General features: G+C 39.1%; 1 protein-coding gene across 2 annotated transcripts in view; it reads left to right on the top strand.

Annotated features, from left to right (window-relative positions):
* Nucleotides 1-18770, top strand: part of smyd1b (SET and MYND domain containing 1b) — a 65008-nt gene that overhangs the window by 13225 nt on the left and 33013 nt on the right. For both annotated transcript variants that reach the window (XM_028804651.2, XM_028804650.2), the window contains exons 2-4: nt 3953-4129; nt 4366-4579; nt 15729-15859. In XM_028804651.2, the coding sequence (XP_028660484.2) occupies nt 3953-4129; nt 4366-4579; nt 15729-15859 (522 nt within the window). The remainder of the gene's footprint in view (nt 1-3952; nt 4130-4365; nt 4580-15728; nt 15860-18770) is intronic.

Here is an 18770-nt window from a genome sequence, read left to right as displayed (position 1 = left end):
TCTACTTTGAGCCCCTCCCAGATGACTGAGCTTCTCACCCTATCTTTAAGGGAGAGCCCAGACACCCTGCGGAGGAAACTCATTTCAGCTGCTTGTATTCGCGATCTCATTCTTTCGGTCACTACCCATAGCTCATGACCATAGGTGAGGGTAGGAACATAGATCGACTGGTAAACTGAGAGCTTTGCCTTACAGCTCAGCTCCTTTTTTCACCACGACAGACCGATGCAGAGCCCACATCACTGTGGACGCCGCACCGATCCGCCTGTCGATGTCACGCTTCCTTCTTCCCTCACTCGTGAACAAGACCCCGAGATACTTGAACTCCTCCACTTGAAGTGGGATCTCGCTCCCAACCCTGAGAGGGCACTCCACCCTTTTCCGGCTGAGGACCATGGTCTCGGATTTGGAGGTGCTGATTCCCATCCCAGCCGCTTCACACTCAGCTGCGAACCGATCCAGAGAGAGCTGAAGATCACGGCCTGATGAAGAAAACAGGACAACATCATCTGCAAAAAGCAGTGACCCAATCCTGAGTCCACCAAACCGGACCCCCTCAACACCCTGGCTGCGCCTGGAAATTCTGTTCATAAAAGTTATGAACAGAATTGGTGACAAAGGGCAGCCCTGGTGGAGTCCAACTCTCACTGGAAACGGGTTCGACTTACTGCCGGCAATGCGGACCAAGCTCTGACACTGGTTGTACAGGGACCGAACAGCCCTTATCAGGGGGTCCGGTACCCCATACTCCCGGAGCACCCCCCACAGGATTCCCCGAGGGACACGGTCGAACGCCTTTTCCAAGTCCACAAAACACATGTAGACTGGTTGGGCGAACTCCTATGCACCCTCCAGGACCCTGCTAAGGGTGTAGAGCTGGTCCACTGTTCCGCGACCAGGACGAAAACCACACTGTTCCTTCTGAATCCGAGGTTCAACTATCCGACGGACCCTCCTCTCCAGAACCCCCGAATAGACTTTTCCAGGGAGGCTGAGGAGTGTGATCCCTCTGTAGTTGGAACACACCCTCCGGTCCCCTTTCTTAAAGAGGGGGACCACCACCCGGTCTGCCAATCCAGAGGCACTGTCCCTGATGTCCATGCAATGTTGCAGAGACGTGTCAACCAAGACAGCCCTACAACATCCAGAGCCTTGAGGAACTCTGGGCGTATCTCATCCACCCCTGGGGCCCTGCTACCAAGAAGTTTTTTGACCACCTCGGTGACCTCAGCCCCAGAGATGGGGGAGCCCACCTCCGAGTCCCCAGGCTCTGCTTCCTCATTGGAAGGCATGTTAGTGGGATTGAGGAGGTCTTCGAAGTACTCCCCCCACCAACCCACAACGTCCCGAGTCGAGGTCTGCAGCGCACCATCCCCACCATATACAGTGTTGACACTGCACTGCTTCCCCCTCCTGAGACGCCGGACGGTGGACCAGAATCTCCTCAAAGCCGTCCGAAAGTCGTTCTCCATGGCCTCCCCAAACTCCTCCCATGCCCGAGTTTTTGCCTCAGCAACCACCGAAGCCGCATTCCGCTTGGCCTGTCGGTACCTATTAGCTGCCTCCAGAGTCCCACAGGACAAAAGGGACCGGTAGGACTCCTTCTTCAGCTTGACAGCATCTCTCACCGCCGGTGTCCACCAACGGGTTCGGGGATTGCCGCCACGACAGGCACCGACCACCTTACGGCCACAGCTCCGGTCAGCCGCCTCAACAATAGAGGCACGGAACATGGCCCATTCGGACTCAATGTCCCCCACCTCCCTCGGGACATGGTCGAAGTTCTTCCGGAGGTGGGAATGGAAGCTACTTCTGACAGGGGGCTCTGCCAGACATTCCCAGCAGACCCTCACAACACATTTGGGCCTACCAGGCCTGACCGGCATCCTCCCCCACCATCGAAGCCAACTCACCACCAGGTAGTGATCAGTTGACAGCTCCACCCCTCTCTTCACCCGAGTATCCAAGACATGTGGCCGCAAGTCCGACGACACGACCACAAAGTCGATCATCAAACTGAGGCCTAGGGTGTCCTGGTGCCAAGTGCACATATGAACACCCCTATGCTTGAACATGGTGTTCGTTATGGACAATCCGTGACGAGCACAGAAGTCCAATAACAAAACACCACTCGAGTTCAGATCGGGGGGGCCATTCCTCCCAATCACGCCCTTCCAGGTTTCACTGTCATTGCCCACGTAAGCATTGAAGTCTCCCAGCAGTACGAGGGAGTCCCCAGAAGGTATGCCCTCTAGCACCCCCTCCAGAGACTCCAAAAAGGGTGGGTACAGTTAGGACCTGTCCCCCCACCCAAAGGCGGAGGGAGGCTATCCTCTCATCCACCGGGGTAAACCCCAATGTACAGGCTCCAAGTCGGGGGGCAATAAGTATGCCCACACCCGCTCAGCGCCTCTCACCGGGGGCAACTCCAGAGTGGTACAGAGTCCAGCCCCTCTCAAGGAGATTGGTTCCAGAGTCCAAGCTGGAGAGGTGACATTCCACATCCCAAGAGCCAGCTTCTGTAAGCCAAGGATCGGACCGCCAAGGTCCCCGCCTTCGGCCACCACCCAACTCACACTGCACCCGACCTCCTTGGCCCCTCCCATAGGTGGTGAGCACATGGGAAGGGGGACCCACGTTGCCTCTTCGGGCTGTGCCCGGCAGAGCCCCATGGGTGCAAGCCCGGCCACCAGGCGCTCGCCATCGAGCCCCACCTCCAGGCCTGGCTCCAGAGGGGGTCCCGATGTCCCGCGTCCGGGCAAGGGAAAACGTTGTCCAAAGTTTTTATTCATCATAGGAAGTTGTTTTGAACCGCACTTTGTCTCATCCCTCACCTAGGACCAGTTTGCCTTGGGTGACCCTACCAGGGGCATAAAGCCCCGGACAACAGAGCTCCTAGGATCACTGGGACACGCAAACCCCTCCACCACGATAAGATGGCGGTTTGAGGAGGGGAGCGGGAGAATAAGAATTTAAAATTCAAAGTACACAGTAAAAAACACATTCAGACAGCTGGCAATGGGCCTCAGAAGTAGATTAATATGGGATACTACATAAATGTAGGTGTTCTGTGGTCTTAATATGATTCCAATTTTACTCCCTTCAAATCTTGACCACAGTATGAAATTCCAAGTGGAATGCATTAGAGTCCTGTCGGCAACAAAATTAACCATGTAAGGGGTTTGGCTGACCAGAAAAGAACAGCAGCTGAGAGTGAAACACATTACAGAAGAACACCATGTTAGTAATCAGAAAAAAAGCACAGGAACCACTTTTCTTTGAGGGTTGAATGTCCAAATGTTTCCTATTTGTATATAGTTTTTTGCCATTGTTGCCATAATGCTGAGTGTTGATTACTAGAAATGCTTCTGCTTCTTCCTAAGGGATATTATATATTAAGGTTGTGACATACTCAAGAAAGGTGGTCAGATTTGTAACTCATCTGAAAATTATAATAAGAAAAGGAAAGACTTTTCTTCAATTATAATGTAAATACAGTGCAATTAATTTAAGAATTACAAAGAGTTTCTCAATTGTATCTACTTTCTGATTTAAAGATTTTGATTCTTCCCAATCTAATACATGGAATATTTTCCAGAGAATATATGTCATTTTAATGACAGTTTTATTTCGTGGTCACAATTAAAAAGGCAGTCTTTAATATGCCCAGGAAATTCTTTGGTCCTCTGTAGAAATGACTTGTATACTGGTGTGTAAATTACTATAATTTGTCAGTCAATTTAAAAAGTAATTGGCTAGTAAGTAGTGATCTTACTATGCCCATGACCCTGTAGACCATGCCTAGTGAAATCAGTATAAACATGTGCTTCATGTTGTTTGAAACCTGAAAAGTGTACCAAGCCCAAGTGTGACACAGTCTTGTTTATTACTTCATATCTGGTCTTCTCTCCTTTTTCTGAGGTTGTCTAATCTCTTTTCATCTCTGTCTCAGCTTGACACAGAATGTCTGCCATACATGTTTCAGAAAGCAGCCAAAGCTCCAGCGTTGTGGTCAGTGCAAGTTTGCCCACTATTGTGACCGGACCTGCCAGAAAGAAGGCTGGGCTAGCCACAAGAGTGAATGTAGTGCCATTAAAATCTATGGAAAAGGACCCAATGAGAACATCAGGTAAGTCTCTTGGATAAAGCAAACTATTTATTGTGCGAAGATGTGACTGAAGGAGGATGTTGAAGCAATGAATTTAGAATCTCTATAAACACTGTGCTGAAAAATAAGACTTTTTTAAAATGATAAATAAAATATATTTATAGCATTGACCTGCACATTTCTCTTTCCTTGTGAGAAATATTTGGAATCTAGTGCTATCGTCTAAGATTTTTAAAAATTTTTTCACTATTATTTAGGCTTGCCGCTCGTATCTTGTGGCGAATTGAAAAAGAAGGAGGAGATTTGTCAGAGGGATGTCTCACTTCAATGGATGACCTTCAGAACCATATGGAAGACTTATTAGAGGATGAGAAAAAAGAGTTAAAAGTGGATGTGCACAATTTTCTTGATTTTTGGCCAACAACCTGTCGTCAGTTTGGAGTACAATACATTTCTCATATATTTGGAGTGGTAAGATAACAAAAGTAAATGTATTCCTTTACCAAAAGGTTTTCTTTAATAGATATGTTGAATTGACAAACCACGTTGGTCTTAATGGCTTCTCTTCTCCAAAACATTTTTTTGTTCTTAGTGATTGAGCCTTACATTTTTCATAAAGTTCTCAACACTGTACACTGTAAAACCTTCAATAGATGTTATGATTATGGTTTATTTTTAATTATTTTTAAGTTTGAATTTTCCCATGTGATAAATAAAACGTAATCTAATTTAATCTAATCTAATCTGGTAGTGCTGCTGCTTTGCAGTAAGGAGACTGTGGAAGATTTTGGGTTCGCTTCCCGGTTCCTCCCTGTGTGGATAGCGCTTTGAGTACTGAGAAAAGCGCTATATAAATGTAATGAATTATTATTATTATTAATCTAATTATTTATTTAAATCACTTTTAGTTGTTTATTTGGTTCACTGAGTTAATTTCAAAAATGTTAATATTTTAATGTCTTGTTATTTTGTGTTTATTTATTTATTTTAAGTGATATAAATGTCAGATGAGTTGTCCTATTGCGCTATTGACACATCAGTTGTTTCGTATGAATTCAGCACCATTGGCTCTATGAGTTAACCCTTGGTGGGTAAAAAAAACACTTTATTTCAGTTCTCATTAGTTTAGTTTATATAACAAGTAGAGAAATTCATTTCAATATTTTGACTTTGGCTTTATTTTCAAGACTACAACCCCTGGCAAAAATGATGAAATCACTACTCTTAGAGGACATTCATTCAGCTGTTTTACTTTGTTGTAAAAAACAAGTCACAGATATGACACAAAACTCTTTTATTTCACAGCTGAACATTCTGGTATTGTAAAATATGCCTCAAAAATAAAATGAAATTGTTGTAATTAATGGCACACTTTTTGTTCAGACCAAGTAGAAGAAAAAATTATGAAATCACTCAATGATGAGGAAAGAATTTTGGAATGACTTGGTAATTTGCAATTCTAAAACAAATACCTGCATAATTCTAAATAGGCTAACTAGTCTGCAGTTAAAACAGAGTGCTTGCAGACCTTAATGAGCTATTGCACCTGGCTGATTGAAAGGAAACATGGCCACACAGTACAATTTAGTTACTTTAGAATGGATTTAAATTAGTAATTATTCTCAAATATCCATGCTGTTCTTTGGAAAGCATAAACAGAATATACATAGCAATAACATAGATTTTATTTATCAAAAGGCATAGTAATGACATATATACACATACACACTTACAAATAAAAACACTACACTGTATATGGCAATTAAGTTTCAAACTGAAATTATTATGCACATTCTTGGCAAATGTATAGTAGGCAAGTAATCATAATCATCCCTAAATATTAGTTAACAATGTAGTGTATAGTTATCAATTACAAACCAACATTTGAGACTGCAAAGACTTAAATGAATTTAAAAGAAAAGCCTACAGTTTTGCAAATAAAGTCCAGTAGGAGGTATAATAAAATTAAAGTGGTATTTACAATCAAACGACAAAAGGCTATTTAATCACATTGATATTAGGCATGTACAATCTGCACAGCACCAGCAGATACAAACAAATTTTAAAAATTAAATTTCTTGTTTTATGCCACATTCCCTCAAATACTAGAAAGTAAAACAAATATGTAGACAGGTGGGGCAGAATGTTTCTCACACAAAAAGGATTTTTAACTATGAATAATGCTACACATCTCTGACACACTAACACAGAGTACCTTCAATCAACAAAATAATTGGGGGCAAATAAGGTTCTATCCAATTTTATCAGTTGTAAATTAAATTATATATAATTAGAGAAATAAACTGTATAAGTCACTTATAAGCGAATGCAGCTGTTGTCAGCATTCCCCTGGTTGACCAGTTCTTAGGATCTGCACAAGCATGAAAAGTGCACAGTGTGTACTCGACCATCACAGCTCTCAGTGAGAAGCTTTTAGCCGCAGTTGGATTCATGAATGCATTGTTCAAAAGTTAAGGCCAAATACTTTGCAAGTACCTGTATTCTTAGACAGAAAAATATGGTAAAATATGCCAAACTTACTAATATACCTTAATAAAACATATGCACATTTGGCAAATGATACATGTGCTAAAAACACCTTACTTATCAGATTTGGATAAGAATCGAGTTTATTTACCAGTACTTAATGTACAGGAATTTAACTTAGTAGCTTTGGATCTGTTTATAACAGAAAACAACGTAACATACAAATGATATATGTTAAACAAAATAAATAATAAACAGTTTCAGAATACCATGATTGTAAAGGAAACATTGAAATGAAAGTGTGTGTATGCAGTCATACACAAATACAATTACATAAACACACTCACACCTTCATATATAAAATAACACACAAATAAGCAAGGAAGACAGGCTAAATTACTGGTTTGCAATTGCAATGGCTCTGGGTAAGAAACTGTTCAGGTATTTATTAGTTTTAGTTTTAATTGACTTAATAGATAGATAGATAGATAGATAGATAGATAGATAGATAGATAGATAGATAGATAGATAGATAGATAGATAGATAGATAGATAGATAGATAGATAGATAGATAGATAGATAGATAGATAGATACTTTATTAATCCCAATGGGAAATGCATTTATTTGTGAGATGAGTCAGTGATGATTCTTTTGAAATGGTTTGTGACAATAGATGCATAAAGATCTGTAACAGATAGAAGCTTAAAGCTAGCCTATTCTCAGTAGATGATAGATAGATAGATAGATAGATAGATAGATAGATAGATAGATAGATAGATAGATAGATAGATAGATAGATAGATAGATAGATAGAACTTTATTTATCCCCAAGGAGAAATTTGGCTTTTTACAGAAGCTCTTTAAATAAACCAATACATAAATAGGTTAATAAGTAAATGAATAAATATGCGCACACACACTTTGGTCTGAACACACACCTGAATGAATATAAACAAAGAAAATTAAAAAGAAAGAAAACTAAGAAATGTTCTGACTTGGTCACAGTCAAAGTAAGTCATTATGTAGATGTATTGCTGTTGGTATAAAGGAGGCCTAGTAGTGTTTCTTGACACACTCAAATAAACTAGGGGGCTTCGCCCCCTGCTTGCTTCGCTCGCCAACCCCCAGTTTTTGTTTTTCCAGATACACACTTTTAAGATTTTTTTTTCTTTGAATTGTTGCTGTTTCATTAGTTTCACTTTTATTTCTGAACTTCTGTAAAAACAATATTTGGAATCTTTCAAGTCCCAATGTGCTGAATCTTTTTAATGAGGTCCATGAGATGTGTTTAATGACTTTGTACCATAATTCAGGATAGGTTTCTCTGTTTGGAATTTTAGCAAAGATAAACCGATCCATATCATCAGCAGTTAATAATTTTTTTTGCAAAGTAACCAATAAATGCATGTGACGTAAACTCCGTTTTTGAAATTCTCTTGACTTAAAATTCAAAGCCTTACAATATTTATATACTTCTGACATATCACCTATGTCCATATATTCGATCTCTATTCACCTTTTCGTTATTTCTCCGAGTAATAATTTCTCTTTCTTTGCGCTAATGCGATGTTTACTTTCTTTGTTTTGACAGTCATTTTTTTCTGCTTTCATATTCTGTATCTTGCTCTGCATGTGTTTTGTGCCCACGTTTTTTTTTGAGGCTTTTGAATTCCAGTTTTCATTATCTCTAACCTGCTCTGCATGTGTTTGGCCCCCTTTTTTTAACCTCTTTATGACTTTTTGCTTTGTTTTTAGTCTTTTATTTCTGATCTCGCTTTATCCTGCTTTTGTTTCAATGACACCTAGTCCGTGGTGATTATTTTCCCTTTTTCGAGTAATAATTTCCATTTGTTTGCGCTACTGCAATCTTTACTTTCTTTTTTTTATGCTTTCTAATTTTCCTACTTTCATATCTTTAATTTTCTCCACATGTGTATTGCGCCGTTTTTTTTTAGCCTTTCGAATTCCATTGCTTTCATAATCTCTAATCTGCTCTGCATGTGTACAGTGCCAACGTCCGGATTGGACATGCTTTTTTTCAATTCCACTTGTTCCGGGCTGATAATTACTTTCCTTATTTTCTGAATTTGCACCTAGATTATTCTTTTTCTTTTTTGTCTCTCCAATGCTTTTGAGTCTCTTTTCTCCGCACTGATTTCTTCTTCACTTAGTAACGTATTGTCCTTATACACTTTATATGCGCTCAGAGCCTGGATCTGTGTATGCTCAAAGCCATAATACGACTGAGAGTTTTGATGACCGTGGTCTTATTTGGTTGTAAGTAGAGCGTGTCTTGCAAGAATCTCATGTTCTATGTCATCGCGAGACGGTCCTGGGTCAATCTCTTGGCACAAAGTCTCAGGTGTAAGGTCCCAGCGAGACGCTCCGTGGCCAATCTCTTTAGTCTCGTGGGTCTTTTAAGTGTCTTCCGTGATCTTAACGTGAAGATCACGTCTCAACGCCCTACTGTTTCTCTGCAGGATTTTTTTTTTATAATAGAGAGTGTGGACTAAGCCCCGGACACAGACAGGCGGACAGTCTACTATGTACAAGTTAAATGCCACACAACCCCAAACTCCCCCAAAGTCCAGGCCTCACACTCTTGCCTTGTCTCTTCAGGCCACCTCCACTCCTCGCCTTCCAGCTTTGTCCTTCTACCACCTGACTCAAGCACTGAATGAAGGGAGGCGGCCCCTTTTATAATCACCTGGATATGCTCCAGGTGATTCCCGGCAATCTTCCACAGACACGCCCCAGTGTGGCAGAAGTGCCAGCTGCATCCCCGGAAACACTCCGGGTGTCCCTGCTCCACTTCCCCCAAACACTTCTGGGTGTGGTGGAAGTGCTGAGGTCCAGGACCCCCAAGGCACTGGGGCACCCCCTGGCGGTGACCATGGGCCCCTACAGTATTGAGCTTCAAAGCTCTGTACCCGTGGTCCCCATAGCAACCAGGGTGGTTGCCCCCCCCCAGCCACCTGCGACAAGAGATAATTCGTTGGTTGAAAGTACTCAGTATTAGTGTGTCAGAGAGATGATATGCAGCATTGTTCATAATGGCACTCAGTTTTGTTTTAATTCTGGTCTTTGCTATGACTTCTAGGGGGTCCATAGTGTGTCCTATAATGGAGCTTGCTTTTTTCATTAGTTGTTGATTTGGTGGGCCTCTCTTAAAGTGATGTTACCAGCCCAGCACACCAAAGCATAGAAAATCACGCTGACAATCACAAAGTTACAGAAGATGTGAAGGATGCCACTTCCCCATTTTAGGAATGCAGTCTCCTTAAGAAGAGCCTGCTCTGCCTTTTTTATATAGCTCATCTATGTTCCAAGACCAGTCCAGCCTAAAATTAACATGGACCCCAAGTACTTGTAGGAGTGGACCACCTCTACATCCACTCCTTGAATAGTGACTGGGCATTGAGGCTTTTTGGTGTGGCAAAAGTCAATCACCAGTTCCTTGGTTTTCCTCATGTTAAGATGCAGGCATTTCTCTTTGCACCAAGAAAAACAAATTCTCCACTTGACTCTTATACTCTGTCTCATCCTCTTTATCAATCATAGAATCATAGAATCATCTGGGAATTTCTGCAAGTGACTTAACCTGGTTTTGAATTTAAAGTCTGAGGTGTACAGAGTAAAGAGAAAAGGAGACAGGACTCTTCTTTATGGTGCTCCAGTGCTGCTTAAATCTGTATCAGAAATGCAGTCCTTGAGTCTCACAAACTGCCCAGCAGATAGTCCATTATCCAGAACACCATGTATTGAGGCACCATGAGGCTCATCCACATGTATATCCCTTATCAGGGATGCCTGAATAGTATTGAAGGCACTGGAACAATGCAGGATGTTTTACACAACAGTAGCACTTTCTGAAGCATTAGGGACAGACTGAACAGCTGACAGCTGTTGGTCACTGCATGCATTAAGAATGTGAGGACTCCATCTGATCCTGCATCTTTTCCTTTGTGTGACTTCCTCAGTTGTCTCCTTACTTGATGTTCCATTACAGACAGCACACACTAATGGTCAGAGGTGGACTTGTAACTGGCCATTTCATTTGATATGTAGGAGTGGTTGATGCAGTAGTGATGGTTTGGAGAGATTGGTCATTGGAAGAAGGTGGTGATTACACTTTCAATTATGGCTTTGAAGAATTCTACTAGAATGGGCTAATACATATGAATAAATAGATAGCCTTCTTAATGATTAAAGTGGTGTTAATGTCTCAGCTGAGAGTTTTAATGATACCTTTGTCCATACATTTAAAGGGTTCCTTCCATATGCATTATTCACTGAAGGGTAGCATCTTTTTTAAGTGGTGCTGCCTGGACAATTGGATACTGTTTTGGTCTCAACAATACTTGGCAACAGTGGTGGATTTACATATGGCGCCCTGCCCGGGGTTTGTTTCCTGCCTTGCACCCTGTGTTGGCTGGGATTGGCTCCAGTAGACCCCCGTGACCCTGTAGTTAGGATATAGTGGGTTGGATAATGGATGGATGGATAGGGGCCTACTGCAGAACCTGTTGCCTTGTCTTTTACTAGAGAAATAAAATTGAATTTGGTGGACTCAAGTGCCTTGTAACCTAACAATGTTATGTTACATTTTGATTGCAATATGCAGTTCACATTACTACAGTAAAAATACAATAATTTAACAATTAAATTACTGATTGCTGAGCAGCCATTCACTCAGTCATAAAAAAGGTTAAAAGCATAGATGACTACATTGTTTATATTAGTAAAATGAATTCAGCATGCAATTAAAATTTAATTTGCATTAAACTATTTTACTTTAGGGACAGTACTTGGCTAAGTTTCTTATATTTTCTTAGTAGCTGTTAAATTAACAAAATATGAAATATCAATAATTGATTTATAACACAGTTCTTTTATTTATAGACATTGGTTAAAACAGAAAAGTACTCCAGTTTGTTTAAGTTTTTTTTTTTGCATGATTTTTTACAGTACATTATCCCAGTCATTCCTAATACCTGAGATATACTGTAATTACACATAAAAAGTAAAAGTATTTATCATTAATTAGTCTTTGCTTCTTACCAATCTTAATCTCAGAGATATACAAAGAGAAATAATAAACACAATACAAACCCCCTGTATTCACTGCTTGTCTATCAGAATTTTACTACAATCTCTTCAATACCATTAGCTATGACTTTTAGCATTTATTTTAATCAATTTACTTCCATGTGTATTTATAAATTTGAGGAAGTGTTCTTATATGCAGAATACTCCACAGTTTGTGGGAAAAAGAGTTTACACTGCTTAATAAAGTGGCTTTAATCATTTAGATTTGTTACTAAAAATACATTCTTTTTAAAGAGAAAAATATTTGCATTTAAAACTACTTTGAAATGTACAGTTTCCTATATAATTTCTCAAGTACAGTATGAAAGTAAATGTAATTCATTACTTTATATCATGCTTAAGTTCTCTGCTTTGTGATGATGTATTGACTGCTTTTGAAGAGCTTATTGATACTTTCTTTCCAGTGCTAGAGGCTTACAAATAATGATAACTCCAGTTTAATTGCTGCCTGCAACTGTTAATACCAACATATGCGTGGGCGCTGCATTTAAACTTTTTTTCTGAGGGAAACAAATTCATACTGTCAATGGATTGAAAGATCAGTATTTTCCACCTAATCATCCACAAATTCACTTATTTAACTTCTATATATTTTTAGCACCACTATTCTTTAAAAGGGATATTAAAACCATTGTAAAGTTTATTTTAAGCTGCATATTCTTTGCAAAAGACTGTTTTTTTTTTTTTTTTGTAAATAACAGATCAGTAGTAGAATACAGGCTAGATTTTAAATACATGACTGTGAACCAGAATGACTGCTATAATCTGCATCTATGCTCTACATTTCTCTCTATTATAAAAAGAAATCCTGTCCCCTGTCCTGATAGTCTACGATACGTGATCTTCTCGGAAGATAATTTAAAGACCCGCGAGACGAAAGAGACCTGCCATGGTGCGTCTCACGGGAACATAGAACGAGAGTCTTGAAAGACACACCCTACTTACAAGCAATATCAAAAAAAAAAAAAATCAGTAGTGTAAAGGCAGTCATGCAGCACACACAGCTCCAGGGCTCTCAGTGCATATAAAGTGTATAAGGTCAATACGGTAGAAATGAATAGGGTAGAAATGAAATGAATAGGGTAGAAATGAAATGTCGACGATTAAACGAAGAAGAAAGAAAAGCGCGAAGAAAAGAGACCCAAAAGCGATGGAGAGAAAAAAATGCTAAAAAGAAAAACAATAATCTAGGTGCAAATTTAGAAAATAAGGAACGTGATGATCAGCCCGGAACAAGTGGAATGGATAAAAACCACGTACAATCTGGCGCGGAGAAAAGACACTCAAATGCGTTGGACAGAAAAAAGAGCAAAAAAGAATAATTGAGTTGCAAATTCAGAAAATAAGGAAAGTAATTATCAGCCCAGAACAAGTGGAATTGAAAAAAAAGTACGTCCAATCCGGCTCAGAATTAAAAGACAATGAATAAAAGAAAGTAGAACTTCATAAAGACGTTTACAAACATTGACGCTAAACACATGCAGAGCAGGTTAGAGACTATGAAACCAGGGAAATTAGAAAGGCTCAAAAAAAAAACCCGGCGCTATACACATGTGGAGAAAGCAGAGACAGCAGCTACACCAACCGAACGTGAGCAGCGTTATACATCCTGCAAGAAAGAATTCAACCACGCCCGTGGCCAGAAATAAAAGACAGGTATGCTTTTACAACGTCACGCGAGACCAGACAGTGAGCCATCATTTAAAACAAGTCAACAGACCTTTAAGCTAGTAGTTGTTGGATTGCTTTTGGCAGGCAAGCATCATGTGTTCCCAGCTCTTAAAACAACGACATGCGACAGGCAGAAGCAGTGCAGGATTTACGTATAAGCTACACAAGCTATAGCTTAGGGCCCCCGCCTTCTTGGGGGCCCCCAAAACAAATTGTCCGAGTGAGCAATTGTCATATATACTTAAATATACTACAGCATTATTTGTCCCAATCAGGCCCGGCCTTAGGCATAGGCGAAGTAGGCGACCACCTAGGGCCCCGGCGTCCGGGGGGGGCCCCGGATCGACTCCTTGGTCTAATTTTCACGCATTTCACAGAGCTTCCAGGGGGGCTCTGCCCCCCTCAGGGGGCCCCTGGACCCCCCTTTCGCCTAGGGCCCCATAATACCTAAGACCGGGCCTGGGCAGAAGAGGCAGCTAGCAAGCAGCAAAAAGACAGCAAATGATCCAAAGGCATGTCCTTAAAGTACGTTCAGCCGCAACACCCTTCACAACACGAGCAGTATTATACGTCTGGGAAGAAAGATGTAACCTCGCGTGAGGCAGGAAATAAAGAAACAAGTATTGTTTTTACAAAAGTTTTTAAAGTAAAAGTGAAAATAATGCATATGTAACAATTCATAAGAAAATAACAATCTCTTTAAATTGTAGATTGCGTGCCTAAGGTAAAGTCATCCCTGATGAATGGGGACGTGGGAATGAGGGGTCCTTTCATCGGATTTGCGCTATTTCAGATGTGGAATGGCAAAATGGGGGAGGCAGCTTGATGAATGAGGTCTCCAGGACTTAAAACAAATCCAAATCATATTATGTGATATCATCTAATGTGAAATTCTACTCCGTACTTCTAGAATTTTTATTTTTATACTGTATTGAGGATTTATTCTGTTCTATGTATTGTACTGTACGGCTCAGAATTAAAAGACAATGAGTAAAATGACAAAGTGGAACTTCATAATGATGTTTACAAACGTTGCCGCTAAACACATGCAGAGCAGGTTAGAGACTATGAAACCAGGGAAATTAGAAAGGCTCAAAAAAAAAAAAAAAATCCGGCGCTATACACATGTGGAGAAAGTTAAAGGATATGAAAGTAGGAAAATTAGAAAATATAAAAAAAGAAAGTAAAGATCGCAGTAGCGCAAACAAACAAACTGCCTCATTTAACTATGCACCAGTCTAACTTTGGTTTTGCACAATAATTACTACACTATTGTACCTTAACACTTAATTCTACCTTATTCACATAATTTTACTTATTTATTATGTTCTACTATACTGTTATCTTTCAATCTATGACTTTTTGTTAATTTAACTGATATTCTTCTAACTTTGCACAGTTTTTGATAAGCGGATCAGGATGCATTTCACTGCGTGTTGTCCTGTATAACTATTCATGTGACAAATAAAGAATCTTGTGAATTTCAAAAATGGAGTTTACCGCACATGCATTTATTGGTTACTTTGTTCATCTATATATATTTATCTGTCTGCTTATTTAAAAAGCTACATTTACCTCAGGAGTCAAAAATGTTCTGTCTAGACCTTGTACAAAAACCTAGACAAAAGCTGGGGTATCACCTTGGTAATACTTGTAGTGTACTTTTGGAACTGTGAGAGGAAAATAGCACAACTTTACAAACAGGAGTTCAATGCAGAACTCTACTTACTTTTTTACTTTGTAAAAAAAAATATTAACTGCTGATGATGTAGATCGTTTTGTCTGTGCTGAAATTCCAAACAGAGAAACCTGTCCTGACCTCATTAAAAAGATTCAGCATATTGGGACTTGCAAGATTACAAATATTGTTTTTACAGAAGTTCTGAAATAAAAGTGAAACTAATGAAATAGCAACAATTCAAAGAAAAAAAAACTTAAAAGTGTGTATCCGGAAAACCAAACACGGGGGTTGGCGAGCGAAGCGAGCAGGGGGCGAAGCCCCTTAGTAGATTATAAAACCAAGGTATAAAGTATTGTTCAATGTAAGAAATAATTAATAAAATAAACATAATGAGAACTTTAAACAAGAACTGCAAAAGAAACGATGTCTATTATCCTTCCAAAATCTCCATGTCCTGAACATTCTGTTTAATTAAAAAGAGGATAAGGAAAATATTAATTCAACTGATCAAATGTGAATTAAATTTAAACAGACCTACTGTGTACACAAAATATAGAAAGCCTCACAGTGGTGATGATCTACTACTGGATACTACATAACAGTAATACTTGTGCAGGATATTTGATAAAACCTGATTATATTTAAAGCTGATTATATTTCCTGTTACCAGATTAACTGCAATGGATTCACTATGAGTGACCAGAGAGGATTGGAGGCAGTGGGTGTAGGAATATTTCCTAACCTATGCCTTGTGAACCATGACTGCTGGCCAAACTGTACTGTCATCCTCAATAATGGCAAGTAAGTAATCTTAATACACCAAGGCTGAAGACCTAGAAAACTAAGTGTAGTAGCAAGATTACATTTGTTCCAGACAACCTCTGCATCTAGTAAGTGTTACTGGCACAGCTGTACAATAAATGTTTTATTATGATTTTAGGTAAAATAACTTGATAGTTTTATGATGAATAAATGGCCTTAATAAATATCTAATGTGATGTGCATATGGTATTTGAATTTCAATTTCCTGCAAAAACGTATTTTCTCTTCCTTTAATGTGTTTTATTATACTTCTAAGGAATATGCATATTATACCATCTTCTGTTATTCTGTTACAAAAAAAGCTGTTATTTAACTAAAATTCCGTTTAGACATACTTAAAAATTTCAAAGGATATTTTAATATGTAAAGCTTGTTACAGAGATGTGATGTTAGTTTAATTTCTGAGGTTTTATCTTAACATGTCTGATTTAGAGGACAGTGGATGAGAGTAAAATTATTGGGGTTTAATTCCAGTTAAGGGATCAACTGTACCAAGAACCAATGGTAAACCCATTCTCAATTACTATAGTATCAAAATGGAATGGCTTTTAATTAGGAAGAAGTTAAGTGGCAGACTATGCAACTGTGTGTACAGTAAGTTTGATACAGCAGATACAGAAACTGCAAGACTAGTTGTACAGGCAACAGAAGTGTATTTTGGCCTTAGCTTGTTACATCACTTGTATGTCCCCACTGTGAAATGAGCTATGAATATGTAATTTAAGCACTAACACTGGGTTGACATTTTCCAAGTATAACAAATAGCAGCAGAAGAAAGTGTTCAACTTACATTTCTCTTATGATGCAATGCAATGGCAAATAGTGTTGCTATCTTCCTGCTCTTAGAAATGTCTTGTCTACCTTTTCTGCTTGGGTTGCTTACATGTTTGCATATCTTTGGAAAATCTGAATCTGCGGGCAAAAAATTAGTTCCAAGTTGAAAACAAAGGGAACAAAGGGTTTAAATGGGTATGAAACACTGGATGCCCTTTGTTCTGGATGGCAAATTTAAACACTGGACATGTATAACAATATTAAAAACAACTATGTTGTATTGGTCACAACACCTCCATAGATATGGATGATTTTAGCTACTTGGGTTTTACAATTTCTTCTTTAACTCAGTTGGTCAGTTACAGTGTTATTCAATGATTTGATGCTCATTTAATATGAAAGCAACAGGGCATTGTTGTAACAGGCCTATGATATGTTAATATGTCAACATTATAATGGTGTGAATCAGATTCAGCATGCTGAACTTGTATCATTGTAATAGGAGACCTTTTTGACTTCGAACAAGATTACTGTAAATGTGCATTTGACAAGAGCTCTGTTAATGAATGCTGTTTTTTTATTGCAATCATATTCTGATGGATCATCTTAAAGCTTATTTAGTTTTTCCACTCTGTGCTTTGAACTCACTCTTCTGCTCTGGAACACTTTTTCACAGTACCTCTTCACTAGTGTTACCAGGCATCCATTAACTACAGGATGGCTAAAAATACAGCAGTACCTATCCACATAATTTATCATGCAAGGAACGATTGTGCTATGAGGCAGATCTTGCTAATCACACAACAAACATGCCACAGAAATAAAGATGTTGTTGAGCTTGTGTATTTCTTTATCAATTAGACAATCTATTGATTGGCAATCTATTGGTCAATCTATTGATCACTTAAATCACTTTGCACCCTCAGTTTTTAATATATTTTTTTTTCTATGAAATGGCTATCTTTTTTATTATATGATTATCTCATGCTTTTTAAATGAAATCTGGTGTTATTAGCATGTTTATTGCTGCATTGCTCTGATGCCTTCTAAATTGTTAATCGAGGAAAAAAACAATGTTTTGATTATATTTTTCATTTATAAAGTAAATTAATTGCTAAGGCTTTTAGGTAATTTGTGAAAGTATTATCCGCACCATGGGCACAGTGGCATACTTTAAGCCAGACAAACAACAAAGATGTCCTACGACTCTATTTTCTGATAGCCTGATAGATGATAGGCAGGCATGCACTTGATTAATGGTTAAATATCTACTCTATATGTATAAAATCCTAAGCCTAAAAGTGCAATAATTTTGTGCAACAATTTTATGTGACTTGTTATGTCATGTTTTTGTCACGCTTTAAATTGGGCTTATTTTTAAACCTACATATATATGTTTGGTATCATTCTTTTCAGAATTTATTGAATTTTAACATGATTTTGGTAGATTTTCAGATTCTTATTCTGTTTTTAAATTATAAACTAAAAAATATCAAGAACTCACATCCCATGAGATGAGACTTTGTGCCAAGAGATTTAACCACGCCCGGGTCCGGAAATAAAAGACAAAGAGTAGGACAGCTGCTGTACAGGCTTTTAAATTTTCAAAGCACCGCGCGAGATGGAGATCACATGGCACGGCAGCAGCACCAAGCCAGCAGCTAATCAAGCAAAGAGGAGGTAAAAAAAAAACTGTATTTGTTTCCCATTGTATCACCGTTTAAGATGGGGCTTCGAAGGAGTGATCGTGTCTCTTTGGGGTGTGTTCAGCCCCCCTCTTCACAACGTGAGCAGCAGAGACACAAAGTGGCTGGCGTATAGTGTAAGCTTTTGGGTTTGGCAAGCAAAGGAAGCAGGGGGGAACCTCCTACTCTGACAATAAAGAGTCTTTAAGTAGTTTAGAATTTATCAAATCATACTGCCAATTCTTCTACTTTCCCCACAAACTTGCCTGTGCCTCTTATCTGATATTTACATCTGCTATTTATTGACTTGCTGTTGCTAAAGTCTCTTTCAAGACAATTAATTTTACAATTTTAGAAGGTCACTACCCATTCAGTAATCCCTTATTAGTTAAATTTGTCATTGTGTGAAATGTTTTGTTAATCATGCGCTT

Source organism: Erpetoichthys calabaricus, chromosome 7, assembly GCF_900747795.2.
Source record: "Erpetoichthys calabaricus chromosome 7, fErpCal1.3, whole genome shotgun sequence".
Lineage (NCBI taxonomy): Eukaryota > Metazoa > Chordata > Cladistia > Polypteriformes > Polypteridae > Erpetoichthys > Erpetoichthys calabaricus.
Note: the sequence above shows the minus strand (reverse complement) of the source record. Positions and strands in the feature narration are given on the sequence as shown.